This window comes from Diabrotica undecimpunctata, chromosome 9 (assembly GCF_040954645.1).
Source record: "Diabrotica undecimpunctata isolate CICGRU chromosome 9, icDiaUnde3, whole genome shotgun sequence".
Classification (NCBI taxonomy): Eukaryota; Metazoa; Arthropoda; class Insecta; order Coleoptera; family Chrysomelidae; genus Diabrotica; species Diabrotica undecimpunctata.
Genome location: NC_092811.1, coordinates 7369523 through 7387478, shown reverse-complemented (window position 1 = coordinate 7387478; position 17956 = coordinate 7369523). Strand labels below are relative to the sequence as shown.

Genomic DNA, 17956 nt, shown 5'->3' with positions numbered 1-17956 from the left:
AATCACAAATTAGTCCATTAATCTAAATTTCGATAGTTTCACCGTGTATAATTGTGAAACATAATTACAGTTTGTTTAACTTCCTGCAAACTACAGATTGCCTAATATTTATTGATCATTTCCTCGTTCGATTCAAATTATATTTGCCAGCTTTTAAAAGTCAAAGGTTATAATATAACATAATTTATGTTCTATGCAGAGGGCAATACGCTTATTTGATGAATCGTAGCATTTTAGTGGGATCATAAATATAGCTTCGGAATTATTTTGGGACGTAGTCTATTATAAATTTTTAACTCAACAACTAGTGTTACATTCAGTGTTAGTGTGTATTCAGTAACTGTCAATAAAACTGTATTTTACCCCATCACTTCAACATTTTATTTTATTATCGTCGATCGAGAAGAATTGGACACAGGTAAATAGAAATAATTCGAAATTATGTTTACATTTGAGTTTGTCTAAATAGTATTATCTACATTATTCACATACACTCGCGTTAAAAATAACATCCCTGTCTCTCTCATTTAGTTCAAGTTTCAAATACAAATTACCCATTTAGGAGAAACAATTTTTGAAACCTCTGTTTTTCTAAATGTTTTTGTTTATAAAATACGTAACAGTAAAAAATTAAATACATCACTAATTAGAAACCAGCTTGACCCTTAAACGATAAGGACGTCTATCTCGGTCAAAGGAACGGTCAACACTTTTTAGTGAAAAATACTGTTGTATTTTACTGTTTTATAGTAAACACAGTAGTTCTGTTTTAATCGGAATATATTGAGAAATTAACAATATTTACATAAGTATTTCATAGCAGAAACCAAATCTCATAATTGTATTCTCAAACAAATTTTACTGTATACAAATTAGATACCAGCGGTTTTCTGTATCCATGTACGGAAATGGGCGACACTGGTATATGCTCCATAATGTTGAGGGGACAGTCCATATGACACAACTCCCACTACTACACCATTATGTTCTAAAGGACCTCCTGAATCACCCTAAAATGTTTTAAATATATTTTATAACTCGGTAGAAACTTGGTATAATGTAATAAAAATCTCATAACTAATCGATTTAAATAATAATTTAAAATACAGGAAAAGGAGAAGGGGTATGGGACTAAAATTGCTCTTTTACTTTTAAATTGCATAGAACTTAAAAAATGAAAAAACCTGAATTCTTGTTGTAGGGACATTTTGATGGCACTTTAACGGCGGTTACCCACCCCTACAGGTGTACCCATACCCATGTGTATACACATTAAAATGATGACACATAAATGCTATGGGTGACGACAAAAATTTAATGTAATATTCGTTTAAGATAAATAGATGATATAGTGAAAAGTGACCAGAAGAGTGCGAAATATCATGCATGAGGATTTTTAGAAGACTAATATCTTTGTGGTTTGCTCAAAATTTTTTTGTAGAGAAGATCTTCTAGAAATGGCGTACGAAGTAATAAAAATATAACTTCGAGTGAAGTTAAAGTGAAGTGAAGTGAGTGAAGTGAAATAAAAACAATAAATGACAAGTACTATGTTTAAATTTGTCTTATAATTTTTAAAGATTTAAATTTTACCGAATTAGAACCATCTGTTTTATCACCAGCACATATTAAAGTCGCAATATTATACGGATTGCAAGTTTCCTGAGGAAGAACTTCCACTTTTGCTGCCTTAAGAACATTTGATCCAGTTCCATTTATCTGAAAACATATTGTGTTAAATAAAATCTATGGAGAAAAACTGTATGAAGTATTTTGTTACCTTCATAAATCTATAAAGCCAACTAATCCAGTAAATATATGCACAAAAAGTTTGAAAAATGTATTTCAAATACAGTTGTATATTATATATATATATATATATATATATATATATATATATATATATATATAAATATATATTCTTAAGCTATGTAAAATTGAAAATAATATGGGTTTGCTTTTAATATATTTCAAAGTGCATAATATAATAATTCAAATAATCCAACTAATAAACTATCAAAGATATTTCGAAGAAATGAAAGTCCATTATCCTGGATTAGCAGTAGTAAACAAAATTTAAAGATATACATAAATTATTTTCGTTGTAAAATATATTCGAGTGACGTGAGTGAGCTTAGTGAAATCGTGAACAATGCGAGCGGGTTTTCCAAATAGACTTGTACGTCGATATACAGTGAATAAGACAATAGAATAGAAATATTTGGAAAACATAATTCTCCGTTAGTTCTTAAGAATTTGTAGAAACCGATTATCATGTTAATAGTTTTCAGGAAATTTATAATTGTAGGTAAAACTGTTGTTTGTTATCTAAATGGTAGATGGGGATAAGTGTGACGAACTCTGATTGGAGGAGATTGAAAAAAGTGGGATAGGTATGTAGGAATGAGAGTTTAGCTAGATTTTTGAGGGAAAAAGATAATCAGTTGTTTTTCCAAGGATTCAAGGCAAACAGTCGTTGTTGTCTGGTGGTTCTCCAGAGGTAATAAGCAGTAGAAGTGAATGTTTGTGAGTTTTTTTGGAGTAAGTGTATCTGACGGAAGCTGATCCAGTAAAATATTGTTATATTTTTCTACTTATATTCCAAGAGTCACTGTTCAGGCCGGAACCAGATATTTAGTTTATCGAGAGGAGAAGAGGCTAGCATCATTTGAACGATACGTGCATTTGAAGGAGATCATTAAAGACGATAGGCTCGCAATAATTTGTTGTAAGATTGCTGATTACCTAGGGCACTGCTAAGAATAGATAGTGTAGGCTACAACGAACAAGGATCTGGACAACTCATCATCAGAGAGATAGTTACCATTAATTTTTTAAGGTTCACGTACGTAGAACAAAATTTTGATAATCATTATATGAGATATTTTTTATTGAAGATATTTGAGTGTGAATTTTATTTCAATATATAATGTTGTATCATATATTTTTTTTATTATTCCGATATTCTTTGGACCTTACCTATCATATGTAAAGCATAGATATATTTGCATTTGCATCATTTAAATAAGTTTAATTAATTAATTAATTGACTAATTAATTGCTTAGCCCACCTCAGACTTTTAATATCACATTAATATATATATATATATATATATATATATATATATATATATATATATATATATATATATATATATATATATATATACAAAGGCAATGCAACAGTACTAATGATGAGAGAGCAGTACTTAAACCTGAGCCAACAACATCTAGATGATAATAAATATTATCAGCCACTTCTCCGCAATCCCACCTCAACTTACACAAATAAAATAAATAAATTCATCACTGAACTAAAAAATAAAAAAATCATCGATGATGAACTAGCCAAATCCCTCCATAACTATAATGGCAACGCCCCCATGTTCTATTGTCTTCCTAAAATCCATAAGCCCCAACTGAGTATGCGTCCTATACTATCGTCAATAAACGCTCCTAACATTAATGTAGCCCAATTCCTAACGGACATTCTTTCACAAGCATACAACTATAAGAACGATTTTAACATAGTAGACTCTTTCCAGTTCAGTGAATTCATCAATAATTATCAGTTACCAAGAGAATATGTCTTAGTAAGCTTCGACGTAGTATCACTGTTTTCTAACCTCCCACTCTCCAGCGTCGTCACGTCACTCCGGAACCATTGGAATGAAATCCAACCACACAGTCCAGTATCGTGGGAAATATTCTCGGAATTATTAAAACTGACGTTTGACACCAATTATCTAATATTTAATGACAAATATTATCGCCAAATCTTTGGAACTCCCATGGGATCGTCCATTTCCCCCATTCTAGTTAATTTCGTACTCGATGACCTTATCAATGAGAGTATCAGTAAGTTAGATTTCCAGGTTCCCTTTGTAAAGCGTTATGTCGACGACTTGATCCTAGCAACACCACCTGATAAGATTTTAAGCACCTTATCAGTCTTCAATAGCGTTGATCCTCACCTGCAATTTACTTGTGAATTGGAGGTTGATAACAGCATACCGTTTTTGGATATGCGAATCATACGCACACATAGCAACACATTGGGCACTACGTGGTACAGGAAAGACATGGCGAGCAACCGGTTCTTAAATTACCTCTCTACACACCCAATAAGATACAAACATAACCTTGTACAAGCTCTTAGCTTTAGAGTACATACGTTGACCCATACGCGGTACAAGAGGGAATCCTTGGATTTACTCAAATCCATTCTCATTGATAACTCTTACCCCATATCCATCATCAACAGATATCTTTTCTCTAAAAGCTATGGTCATTCTATTTCGGAAGCACCCAACGGTGCAATACTAGCCTCCATATCCAATAGCATACAGACAAACATTTCCCCGTTAACCCCAAAACCAGCCACAAAATATGCTTCTCTTCCCTATTTCCCACAAATTACGTACAAGCTTACTAAACTATTCAAAAACTTACCCGTCAAAATATCCCTAAAAAATACTAAAACCATTGGAAAGTTATTCTCCAAGTCTAAAACTCCACTAAGCTCGTTAGAGCACACTAATGTTGTTTATCAGATACCTTGTTCAGAATGCAACTCCTGCTACATTGGCCAGACTAGTCGATCTCTTTTAGGGCGTATAACTTCACACAAAAGCGACATCAGACTTTCCAAACCCTCTTGTGCCCTTGCACAACACGCCATTTCCACTAAACATCACATTGATTTCACAAATACCAAAATACTGGCGAAACAAAACAACCATCAGAAACGCTCCTTTATTGAAATGTGTGAGATCCTCAAGAACTCATCGGCAATAAACAAAAGAACCGACATCGACAATTTGAGCCAGGTTTACCACTCTCTCATCTTACGAAATAAATGATACCAATTATTCTTCAGTTAAAAGTTGGCGTATTTTTTGTTCAAAATAATAACAAAATTATCCCCTATTTCCAAGTTTCATTAAAACATAAATTAAAACTAATATATCAAATATTTCCGCCATATAAATTCCACCTGTCCAACTAATTATGCAATGTCCCCTGTAGAAGTTCATAATTGTCTCAAACCTTGGAATTTGGTGACACATGGCCCTTATAAAAATTTTCGGTATCGCGTCAAGTTGTTTGCTTAGATAGCAATAAATCAGAACTTTGTTGGTCTTCACCTTCAGTGGAGAACCATCTAAATGAAGCCAAATGTTCGTTTAAAATTTTTTAAATATTCATATCTACGAATATGAACATTATTTTCTGCAAAGTTTGTGTGTTTTTTGTTTTTGTTTTTTGTTTTTTCTTTTTTGGTTAAGTTAGTTTTAAATAAGGAGTAAAGTGTACAGTAGATATGATAACATCGATAACATACTACATATTGAGTTGTAAGTTATGAACTATATCTGTATTTCTTATAAACTCAATGTCATTTGTTATATTTTAGAGAACTGATGAAGCTTTAGAAATATAAAGCGAAACGTCTTCAATAAACTTATGAAGTAGTTGACTTCTTTTTTTATTTGCCAACCTGAATGACCGATTAAACCTCTGAATTCACTAGTTAAATACTTTAGAAATATAAATTGACGGTGTAGTCTTTACAATGTCTATATATATATATATATATATATATATATATATATATATATATATATATATATATATACATATTGTGATGATTCACAAAATATGCATAAAAGTCTACCTGTGCTGTCTACCCATATTTTAGACTACTTTTATTATACCCTTTTTCACAACTTTCTCGATAATATAGATCTAGTAGATCCTCAGGATGTGTTAATGAGAAAAAGGTTTGTGCCTTGCCAAATTTGTATCGGTTTCATATTACGCTCCTCTATAAACTTCTGTCATCGTACTTACTATTTCATTACCTTTTACTATGAGTTCGACATGTATTATGCGGTCGTTTACAGAATCCTAGTATTTAATACTTTAGCTTTTTACTTTTGATCTAATGAGTTTAGTACAATTGTAAATTATATTAAATTATAAATATTTAATCGTAAAAATAAAATTGAATAAAATTGAATAAAGTTGAATAAAATTGAATAAAATTGAATACAATTGAATAAAATTGAATAGAATTGAATAAAATTTAATAACATTGAATAAAATTGAATAAAATTGAATAAAATCGAATAAAACTAAATAAAATTGAATAAAATTGAATAAAATTGAATAAATTGAATAAAATTGAATAAAATTAAATAAAATTGAATGAAATTGAATAAAAAATAAAACTTTAACTTTAGTTCTTTTCAATTGTTTCAACTCTTAAACCTAATTGCTATATCAATATCTTATTGTTCCATATTGGGTATTGTAATGGATTCCATTAAGAATAAATATAATAAACGAATGTGTTTAATCATACCTTAGTTGCTCCCCAACCAGCAACTAAAAGCGGCGTCCCCTCTGATAATTGTTCTCCTTGGTTTGGCAAACGTGCTGGTTGGATCGTCTTGGAAAATTCAACTTTTTGTGTTAACTGAAATAATTTTAATTTGACATGATTTATTTTAAAATATAGTACTTAGATAAATATTAAATTTAATACAGATATTTTTAGCATCATCTGAGTAGAGCATTAAGATATCAATGTTGTGCCATTTCTATTTGCAATAAGAATAACTTCTAGATTGTAGTACCAAAATCGGAACTACCATTATAAATCTTCTACAAGAACTTAGCCAAGCGACCTTCTTAAAATTATTTATCGTCATCTAATTTAAATAAAATTCAAAAATATTGATATGGAGAAGGATGTAAATATGTATATGAGTAGGTGAATTTTAGTCGATTTAGTCGCAGAGGAAACTTGGTGTTTAAAAAATATAGTACGGAATATACTCATCTCATCTGGCGGCAAAATGTTTGTATCTTTGATATAAATATTGAAGAAACATGAAAGCAAATAACAGTATGTATGATTAAAGCAGCACAAACCAGTCAAATAAAGATAAAATCATAATACAAAGAATGGTTTAATAAGCAATGTAAAATACCACTAGATAAACGAAACAAATTAAGATTTAAAATGATACAAGAAAAAAACACCAGAGATAAAAAACGCTAGAACGAACAAAGAAAACGACCCAAAAGAATTATAAGATCATGGAGAAGAAAATACAATGAAGGTAAATTTAAATGCATATAAGAAATCTTTCAAAATAGAGAAACATACTCTGAAGCTCTTCAACATTATTTGGATCATCCAACTTATATACCTTTTTCGACATTCTGAATATAATACAGATTACACAACGAAATAAATACGAAAAAATATAGGTTCGATATCGTCGCGGTATCTGTCAGATACAACTGTTGTTCGGTTACGACAAACGTTCACTTCTCAACCGTTAGAAATTAAATGAAAGCCGACGTTGTGTGTTTCCCCACTCCTAAGACATAAATGTAAAGCTAGACAGTGCCGTAGAATTATACGATGCACTTCTTTCAAAATATTTATAAAAATCATACTATATATCATACTACTAATCAATATTCAACGTATCTCTCAGATCAGACGCGACTTCCGAAGGGTTAAAATCCCAAATAGCAAAAATAAAGCAGTCAACAGCAAAGAACCTGTTCGTAACAGGTAATGACTCAATATTACATCACATGTATGGATAGACGTTAACAGGAAGTGAACAATTTCGTCGAATTTCAAGCCAATTATCGTCTTCAATTTGATCAATTCAATCAATTTGAAGAGTTGAATGTAATTTATCTCTTTGTGTTAATTTTTTTATACCGTTGTGATTTTAATTAAAATCAATTGTGTACCAGATGAAATAAGTGGTAAGAAGCAAAACTTTGAGTTGAATTATATAATGGTACATACCTTAATAATTGCTATATCGTTAATAACGAAGATCAAAGGTATGTGTAAGTACAACTCATGCAATTTTACATCTTTAACTTGAATTTCTGTTCCTGGCTGAGTTATATCATGAGTTCCTGCTAGGATAGAATATAAGCTCCATTGGTATGACCTAAAATTTACAATGTTATTATCCTAGAAAGAGAAAAACATGGTAGAATTTATTTTTCGAGAGAGACTCACAATGAAATGATACTTCTTCCTGCAAGGTTCACGGATAAAAAGGGGGCAATGTAATAAGCCAGACAAGGATTTATGCTATCTCCACAATTATTTAATGTGGAGCATATTATGAGAGTAGCGTTTAAAGGATAAAAAAAATGAATCTCGGAAAAATGACGTTATGTTAAATTAAATTTACTCTAAATAAATTACACCATTAACTTTGTAAATGTTTAAATAAATCAGTGTAAATATTTCAAATTGTTGAATTATAGTTAAAATATAATATTCTATGATCGATTTAAAATTTAATGTATTGTAGAAGCTTAACTCTTTTAACTTTATTTATTATTTAAAACTTACGAATCAAAGCAATGAGCTGCTGTAAGAACTGTGTCTTCATTCAACAGAGTTCCACCGCATTTGTGTTTAGAGTTATAACGAAGTGAAACTATCCAAGGGTGGTCCTCTATCTTAGCCTCGTATCCACCAAATATTCTAAGCTGTTTATCTAAAAATAACGAGAGAGTAGCTACAAATACTAAATAAACTTTTTATTTATAGAAATATATATAAAAAAGTATCAATATTAATCTGTCAGTATGGTACCTATATTTGGGCGTTTATGGCCTCCGTGTCTTTTTTTTTCGAAATGTTTGTTATTCTTGTATAGCATGCAATAATTCGTCTGCTGACAAGCCAGCCCATCAATGAAGGCTTCGGAGTGATACGTATTTCTTCCTACCATTATCTCTTTCTTCCCCACATTTCTCCCTCTATTCTTTCATTGAGAATTAACTGTAGTATCTAGTATATTATATGCCCCACACATATTTACCTCACATTACATGCCCCACTGTTTAAGTTTTTTCTTCTTTTATCATTTACGTCAATCTGTCTTTTCCATAATATATTGTATTCAGATTTTATTTCTAAATTTTTATTTATTTGTATTTAAAACATTCGAATACAGTCTGTTTTTGATCAAATCACGTCCAAAAATTGAAGACCTATTTACAGAAAAGACATAACCCACATTTTAACTAAATTTGAGCTAATGCTCTAAGCAACTCTTTATTTTAAGGTACATTAAATAGAGTAAAAGATATTTTACAAAAACGACACAGGCCGCTAAAAATAAATGGCGAAAATATCAATGTTTTACAAAAACTATAAATCTGTTAATACTTTTTAGCAAAAACTACATATCGTCACCCTAAAGCGCTAACCTGCTAAGTCCATTTTTAATATAAAATAATATTTTTGCATGGTTCGAGAGCTATTTTGCTTTTTTCTATGAGCTGTTAACCAACCAACTCTTAATTATGCCAGAAATAGCATCTCTTACCCGATACAAAAGCCTACTATCTGTAAGAATCTGGATTCGTAAAGGTAAAGTCCTCGGCGTCACGCCATTTCATGTCTAGACTCGCTACAAAACGGTCTCAAATTTTTGTCGAGAGTACAATCAAGAGATACAGATTCAAGTAGCAACATTGAATCCCCAGCAAAGAGTAAGAAAAAAACACACGTTTTCAAGTGCAGAAATCAACTTGGTTTGTACAAAAAAATAAACGATTACGGGAAACAGGAAAAGGATATTTAGGCAAGAGAAATAAGAAGGAAAATGGAACTATGAATAACCAAGGGAACCTCGTGCTATGAAACCGAGATGCAAAAAAGGGACAGCTGCTACAAAATGTCTGTCCTTGACAGAACAGGACAGAGATCAGATATTTGAAGAATTTTGGAAAATGAGCTGGGGGGAAAAAGACATTTATAAACAGTCATGTTGTTTCTTTAGCTCCCAAAAGGGCAAGAAATCGAAAAAATCTAAGGAGACAAAAAATGGATAAACGCTGCAAGATAGAATCTAAGAGTGTGTAAAACCATGTTTTTGAATCCCTGGGAATCGGGAGATGGACAGTTCATCATTGGAAAAATATTTTTGAAGCTCACGCTCCAAGTATTTTAAACAAAAACTCTTTAGGACCAGAAAATCTATTTGATATGCGTCGTAAATGCTTTACTGAATTTTTAAAGAAATACCTATTCTACCCGAAAAAGAATGAGTATGAAAAATGCATCTGTTTCAAGAATGGAAGTATTTCGGAAGATAAAAATAAAGCACACATTCAAAGAAAAACAGAAGTCAGAGAAGAAAAGAAAAAGGACAGAAAGATGAGAAAGTATGTGTTTACAGCTGATTTACAAGCAATGTTGATTTATCCAAAATCAAACGTCAGTACACTTTGTCGTAGAATAAAACTAAAAGTGCACAACCTGTGCTTCTATAATCTAATAAATAGTAATGTATTTTGTTGTCTTTGTAATGAAGCCGAAGGTAGTCTAAATGCCGAAGAATTTGTAAGTATTTGAATATTACTTTTGGAAACCCACATTCTTCCTGAAATTACTAAGCAAGAGAATGAGAATGGGGAGACCATTACTATTTTACTGATGGCTGTGTCTATTAAAATCGCGATTTTGTTATGCCGAATGCCCTACTGAATTTAGCAATAAATCATAATATAACAATAGAACAAAAATTTCTTGAGCCTGGCCATACACAAATGGAAGTGGATTCTGTCCACTCAGTGATAAAACAAAAGTTAAAAGATAGGATAATTAACGTACCTGCCGATTATGTCACTGTCTGCCAGCAGGCAAGAAAGAAACCAGCTCCAAATAATGTAACTTATTTAAGTTTTGACTTCTCTAAGAAATTCAATGCAGTTCAGATTTATAAAAGTATCCAACCATGGAGGGTAAAGGGCAATGCAAAAGTTACCGATGTTCGTGCTGTTCGATATTCACCCGAAGGACAAATTCACTATGAGATGCATTTTACATAAAAATGGACAATCCTTCCTCAAAGAAAATCAATACAAAATCAACACTTATAAAGGCGTAAAATAACCTTGCGAAAATATGAAGATCTACAAATTATTAAGAAGACTTTGCTCGTTGATTAGACACACATGCACCCATTTTACGACGATTTTCCCCATGAATAGTGAAAAAACGTTTCATTGTTATTTTCGATTAATAGTAGTAATCCACTTTTTTAATAACTTTGATTTACGACTTGGTTTTTGTTTTGTATTAATAAACTCATTTTGTTTTAAAGCAACAAGATCTAGTTTTATTTTAAAACATCCTTGAAAACCTGCGAAGTCCATTTTTACTACCGCTTTTAAATGGCGAAAATCTCCAAAATTAGCACTTTTCAGCTAATAACCAGAATATAATCTTGTAAATTTCATCAGCATATTGTAAATAAAGACATTTCTAAATGAATACAGTTATTAGATTAATATTTTAAACAAAAAATTGTATTTTTACAACGTTTTTTTGCTCTCCTGTAAAATGAATTAAAATGGACTCAGCAGGTTAACACTTTAGGGTGACGATATCATTGAACAGTTTTTACTTTTTGCGTAAAATGTATCTATAGTCAGTGTCAAGCTGTCAAGTAATATAACCTAACTCCAAAAATTAAGTATCAGTTTATAATAATTACTATTTAAATGAAAATAAGCCACAATTAAAGGTTAAAGTAAATTTATTAACGTTTCACTTTCCACTTCGGAAATCGTTCTCAAAATAGTAATTGATGATGATGTTAGGAAAAATAATGTCGTTTTAAACAGTTATATAGAAACAGGACAGGAAAGACCAAACTGATGCCACAACAATATAACTCAAATATTTAAATCACAATGAAATATATTCCAAAAATTTAGTATTGAAGTGTAGGATGCTCAGGACAAAACAAAAATTATGTTAGGGTTTTGTTGTGTACTGCTTGGTACATTCTATCGGCCTGTTTGACTATAATAAATATGTGTTTCCTATTAGGGGTCATACATATTTACCCAATGACCAAGATTTTAGTCTAATTGATACCAATAATAGAAAGTGTTCTGCAGAGATTCCAGAAGATTGGAACAATATAATGAAAAATGTTCGGGTACACGCATCTCCATACAAAGTTGACACAATTACACATGATGTCTTCTTAAATATAAAGAAAGCCATTGAGAAGTATTTTTTACGTCAAAGTAAACCAGCAATGAAATTAAAAGAAGTTAGAATGATTAAAATAAGTAAAGAATTCACATATGTATTAGTTAGATATACATTTACAGATCCATGATACAGGATCAACATACGAAATAAATGAAAATTATCCAAATAATTGGAACTGAAATAATTATATAAGTCCTCATTGGCACTAAATCCTTCTAAAGCTAAGGATTTGCAGAAGTTGAAGAAGTGTGTACCTATTAATCCAGTTATTCAGGAATTTTACGATTTTTTGAATTCAAATTGAGATGTCCAAGAAATAATATCTGTTAATGATATCGACATTTAAACTTTAATAACTTTAGTTTACTTACTTTCTTTCACTGTACATTTTATGAATATATATACTTTAAAATTTGGTAATATCGTTTTATTTGAGATTTTTTTCAAAACCAACATAGTATCCACTACATACCCTATTAGTTTAGCACAAAAACTACACATTAAATAAAATTTTACAAAAACTACATAAATGGCAATGTAAAATTTCTGTTTATTTTTCTAATAAAAGACCTTCAAAGGATATTAACCCCTAAACATTCAAACAAATGCACATTATTATAGAAGATCTATAAATATTATCATTAAAATTTCCAATTCTTTCAAAGAAATTGGGTTTTTCTATTTTATCTAAAACATTAAAGATACAGATATGTCGTTTTTGTAAATAGGTCTTCAATTTTGTGGATGGCTTAAATACCACTGTCCCTACAGCAGCTTATAAAAGAAATATGGATACAGAAGTCCCTTCCCAATGATTGGAATATTGGAATACTTTGCACCATACACAAAAAGGGTGATATCTTTGAATGCTCTAACTATCGAGGAATTACGCTCCTAAATGCAGCGTATAAAATATTCTCCAATATACTATGCCATCGTATGGCACCATATGCAGAGCGAATAATAGGACAATACCAGGCTGGTTTCAGAGGTGGTAAATCAACAATTCATCAGATTTCAACCCTAAGACAAATTCTAGAGAAAACACTGGAATACGATGTAGACACGCACCACATATTTATAGACTACAAGGCAGCCTACGACTCTGTAAATAGAAGAGAATTGTTTAGAGCAATGATAGACCTAGGAGTACCAAATCAGTTGGTAAGTTTAATCAAACTAACCCTTGAAAAAGTTGAATGCAAAGTACGAATCCAGGGGGAACTCTCTGAACCTTTTAAAACAAATAACGGGATACGTCAGGGAGACCCACTCTCCTGTATACTATTCAATCTAGCTCTGGAAAAAGTAATACGTACGTCACAAATCACAACTACCGGTTCAATATATAACAAATCTGTGCAAATCTTAGCATATGCTGATGATATCAATATTGTTGGGAGAACGGAAAACGCAGCACGAGAGGCGTACGTAGCATTAAAGGAAGCGGCTACAAAAATGGGTTTAATAATAAACACCAACAAAACAAAATACATGAAAATAGGTACGCAACCACAAACACTACGGCCACTTGTTATAGAAAATGACGTCATCGAAGCAGTTAACGAATTTGTATACCTGGGAACGCTCGTCAATACTGAAAATGACACTACCGCAGAGATAAACCGCAGAATTTGCACGGCTAATAGATGCTATTTTGGGCTTAATCTCCTTTTTAAATCTACAGTTATATCAAGAAATACAAAAGTAAAACTCTACAAAACAATAATACGCCCAGTCCTAACATATGGTTCAGAAACCTGGACTTTAACAAAAAGCAATGAAAACATGTTAGGATGTTTCGAAAGAAAAATACTAAGGCGCATCTATGGAGCGGTAAATGAAAATGGTGTCTGGAGAAGACGATACAACTTCGAACTCTATAGGATATACCAGAAACCAGATATCTTAAAACACATAAAGATAGGACGTCTGAGGTGGGTAGGCCATGTAATGCGGATGGAGCAAACCGACCCAGCTAGAAAAACGCTCCTTGATAGACCTATTGGTCAAAGAAGAAGAGGAAGACCCAGAACAAGATTCCTAGATAACATAGACCAAGATATGAGAAATATGGAAATACGTGCTTGGCGGAGGAAGGCGATGGATAGGGACGACTGGAGCAAAATTCTTGGGGAGGCTAGGACCCACACAGGGTTGTAAAGCCAAAATGATGATTAAATACCACTGTGGAGTTATACAATTTTATTGTTGGGTAGATTTGTGGAGATTTTTTATGAAGAACACCGCCGAAGTTTTTGGCAATAAAAATTCAAAACCTGGCTGACGATATTTCGAACTGGTTTAGCATTAATTACAATTTATCTGTCATCAATTTAATGTTTTTACCTTTGAGGTACACAACAAGATCGTCTGCGAATAATCGACCTTTTATGGGTTTAGGTAGATTATGAATGATAGTATTTATTACAACTAAAACAACGTAGGATTAAGTACTGAACCTTTTGGAGTTCCATTTCCTTCAGCATTTTCTTCAGAGTAGGAATTATGTACTTTTACGAAATGATCTTGAAATATACTGTTATTCCAAGAATGTTATTTTTTAATTGTATCAAATTTCTAACAACTGTTAAATGGTCCGTTTTAAATAAAAAATATTGCATTGCAGGATTGGTTTGTGGCTAGACTTTCGTGGATGTCACTTTCCAAGTTTAAGATATTATTAATTCTAGAGTAATTAGGTTGAAATCTATTTTGTTCCAATATTAATTGATCAGTATATGGTTTACCATTTTCTCCATTAACTTGATTGTTAAATATGTTAAGCTGATTGGCCCATAAGAATGACATCTCAGACTTGGTTTTTATCAATTTTAAAAAGGGCAAGATCATGGCTTTTAACCAAGCTATCGGGAATTTGTTGTTTAGCCAAATTAAATTGAAGATCTGAACTAGATACAGTTTAGCGAAGAGGGGAAGATATTTTAAAAATATTACTGGTATGTCGTCAGGCTCTAGACTAGTATTTTTTATTTCTATTAGAACATTATTCAGTTATTTAATAATATAAGGCAGGCAGTGATGTCAGTGGGCAACACAAAAACAAAACAAAAGGCGCCGCGATATCTCAGGTGAGGCATGGAGAAAAATTAATTAGAATAGATACCATTTTAAATAAAACACTCATGAAATATTATAAATATTTTAGCTTACCTGCAAGAGGATTGTTGTTGAGCAGTAAAGTACAAACTACTAATGCAATACTCCACGTAAAATTTCCCATTTTAAATACGAAATTTGTTCCAAATTTTGATAATAGATATCCAACAAAATATGGAAGTATGATACATAAGGTACTGTATCGAATTCTTATATAGTAACATTGCAGGTTCTTCGTGGGTTATAAATCTGATAGTGAACCACGATTTCGTGAAAAATTTTCACGAAAAGGAAATAAAACCAAAAATATCACTTTTGACGTAAACCAGGGAACAATATTTTGTATTGCGCTTTTATGGTTCCTAATAAAGCAATTAAAATTTTTATCGTTTACTACTAACGTCAGTTTAGGAAATTGCAACAATAAGAAAATGTGGAAAATATGGAATTGGGCTGTAGGATGAAGCGTAGTGAAGAAAAAATGGAAAGTAATGGAAAACGAATAATCATAATACGCAATAAATGAATTTTTTTTCTTATATTAAGTTTTGTTTTATTAATTAAATTTAAAATGTAAAAAAAGATTAACTCAAAGTTTTACCTACTTATATTTTCAGTTTCTGTCTTGGTACTAAACTTAAACTAGTAATATGAGTAAAAAGTCAATATTCTTCTTCTTTACGGGCCATCTCCGCAACGAATGTTGGCAATCATCATGGCTATTCTGATCTTAAATGCTGCCGCTCTGACTAGTTCAATTCAAGTGCATCCGTACCATTCCCTTAAGTTACGCAACCATGAGATTTTTCTCGTTTCTACACTTCTCTTGCCCTAGATTTTCCCTTGTACAATTAATTGAAGTATGTTCTATCTTTCATTACGCATAACATGCCCCAGGTATTGCAGCTTTCGTGTCTTGGTGGTTTCCAATATTTCCATTCTTTTGTTGACTCTCAATAACATCCATTTCTTTAAGATGATCGATAGAACTAGCAGAATATTTCTCTCGCATTGATCGTAATTTTGTGTTTGTATTATGCTCAATATGTTGTAGAATGTTATCACTAAACAACATATTCCAAACAGACAAGGGTATCGCAGCCACGCCTAGCATTTTTGCCTTTGTTTTTAGAATTGGCGCTTTTATGACAATGTTGTGTTTACATATTCTAGATGAGGGGATAACTTCTGACGTACACCACCTGTGTCGTTTTTTACTTACTGCTAATTCATCACAATCTGCAGGCTCGTCAGAATCAGAAAATTCCGAACATGTATCGTCTACATCACTGTCACTATCATATTCCTCATTGTACCACTTTAAAAGAGTTGTCTCATAATCGTCATCGCTGAAACGCACTTGTTTTAATGGCCCGGCCATAATTTCTAAAAATGCATGACACACAAAAAAGTCACACCAACAGTCCGGCGTCGTCTGATGAACTACTCTCGACCTAATTGTTGCGATAACTTTTTAGGAACTGGGAGAAACTTGTCGCAAATACACCCACTTGTCAAGCTCCAATAGTTTAAGGATTAGATAGAAGGACTTACCTGTGGGCGGTGCCAATTTCCAATAAAATATAATTAAAAATATGGAATCGTCTGTCAGACGACGCCGGACTAGTTAAGGGTTAATGGCACTCCCAATAATGTTTGAAACATTCTTCGCATTCCTCTCTTAAGCAATATGCAACCAGTAATACTAATTAAGTTGATGTGACAGATTGCAAATGAATTTTTGTTTTTCTCATTTTCATAATAACGAAAGTTGTGCTGATGTACATCACAAATTCAACCATTTTACATTATTAGCTATTTTTTTAATTTTTTTGTAGTAATAATACATGATTTCAAAATGTACAAATAAAAAAAATAGCGTAAAGTATTCATGGACACTTATTTCGAGAACTCCGGCTACGCTTTCGGGCTCGAGAAATCGCGCGTGTTTTAAAGACCTCAATATCCACTTATAATTTAATATACTATTTTTTAGCTAAAGCTGTATTAGGACTATTTTATTTATGAGCAAACAAATAAAACTAATTTTTTCACCGTAACTTATCAAATAGTTATTATTTTGCCGAAAAGCTATTTACAGAAATTTTCTTCGGAGACACCAGCAATTTGTCGTATAGTAATTTGATCTAACTTGTAATGAATTTAAATAATTCATTGTGTGTATTGTAAATATAAATATTACACAAAGATAAGACTTGTATCTTTATTTGCGAATAAAAACTTTTGTACGTATTTTCTATATTTTCTTTGTTTCAGGTGTCGTTTTTCTCAACCAGTCCAGAGCTCAGCAACAAACAACGGTTTGAATATTTTTCCAGAACAATTCCTTCCGATCATTACCAAGTTAAAGCTATGGTAGATATTATACGCAAAATGAATTGGAGCTACGTGTCGATCATCTACGAGGAGTCAAATTATGGAATAAAGGTATGAGATGCAGTATTACTTCTATTAATAACTATATAAGTTAACAAAATATTTATATTTAAAAAGAGAATGTCATTGGAGCGTAAATAATAAGACATTTTTTTTTTATTTATTTACGCTGCAACCACAAGGGTTATTAGCGACCTAAAAAATATAATACAGGTAAAGGTAGAAAAAATTACAATAATTGGTACAGTTCTGAGTCTTTAAGATAACTTATTGTGTTTTTTAATATTCATGTTTTTTCCTAAGACTTGTGATGGAACAGACATGAAGTCAACAGTGATATTATTATTCTTTAGAGGAATTATTTAC

At 31.6% G+C, this 17956-nt stretch overlaps 2 protein-coding genes across 2 annotated transcripts in view; one reads left to right on the top strand and one right to left on the bottom strand.

Annotated features, from left to right (window-relative positions):
- mtt (mangetout) overlaps nucleotides 1-17956 on the top strand; it is a 750264-nt gene that overhangs the window by 335130 nt on the left and 397178 nt on the right. Inside the window, exon 3 of the mRNA XM_072543415.1 lies at nucleotides 17471-17641. Coding sequence (XP_072399516.1) covers nucleotides 17471-17641 — 171 coding nt within the window. The remainder of the gene's footprint in view (nucleotides 1-17470; nucleotides 17642-17956) is intronic.
- LOC140449463 (trypsin-7-like) lies at nucleotides 763-15381 on the bottom strand. The gene is made up of 6 exons (XM_072542644.1): nucleotides 15248-15381; nucleotides 8405-8552; nucleotides 7841-7991; nucleotides 6368-6481; nucleotides 1594-1719; nucleotides 763-1010 (listed from the first exon to the last, which is right to left on the bottom strand). Exons 1-6 carry the CDS (start codon nucleotides 15315-15317, stop codon nucleotides 873-875), a joined length of 747 nt encoding a protein of 248 aa, XP_072398745.1. The 5' UTR covers nucleotides 15318-15381; the 3' UTR covers nucleotides 763-872.

Coding starts and splice junctions, on each gene's coding strand:
- LOC140449463 (XM_072542644.1), bottom strand. CDS start 15,317: ATGGGAAATTTTACGTGGAGTATTGCATTAGTAGTTTGTACTTTACTG. Junction 6,482..7,840: donor ACGATATAGCAATTATTAAG/GTATGTACCATT, acceptor AAATTATTTCAG/TTAACACAAAAAGTTGAATT. Junction 1,011..1,593: donor AAACAGATGGTTCTAATTCG/GTAAAATTTAAA, acceptor AAAACATTTTAG/GGTGATTCAGGAGGTCCTTT.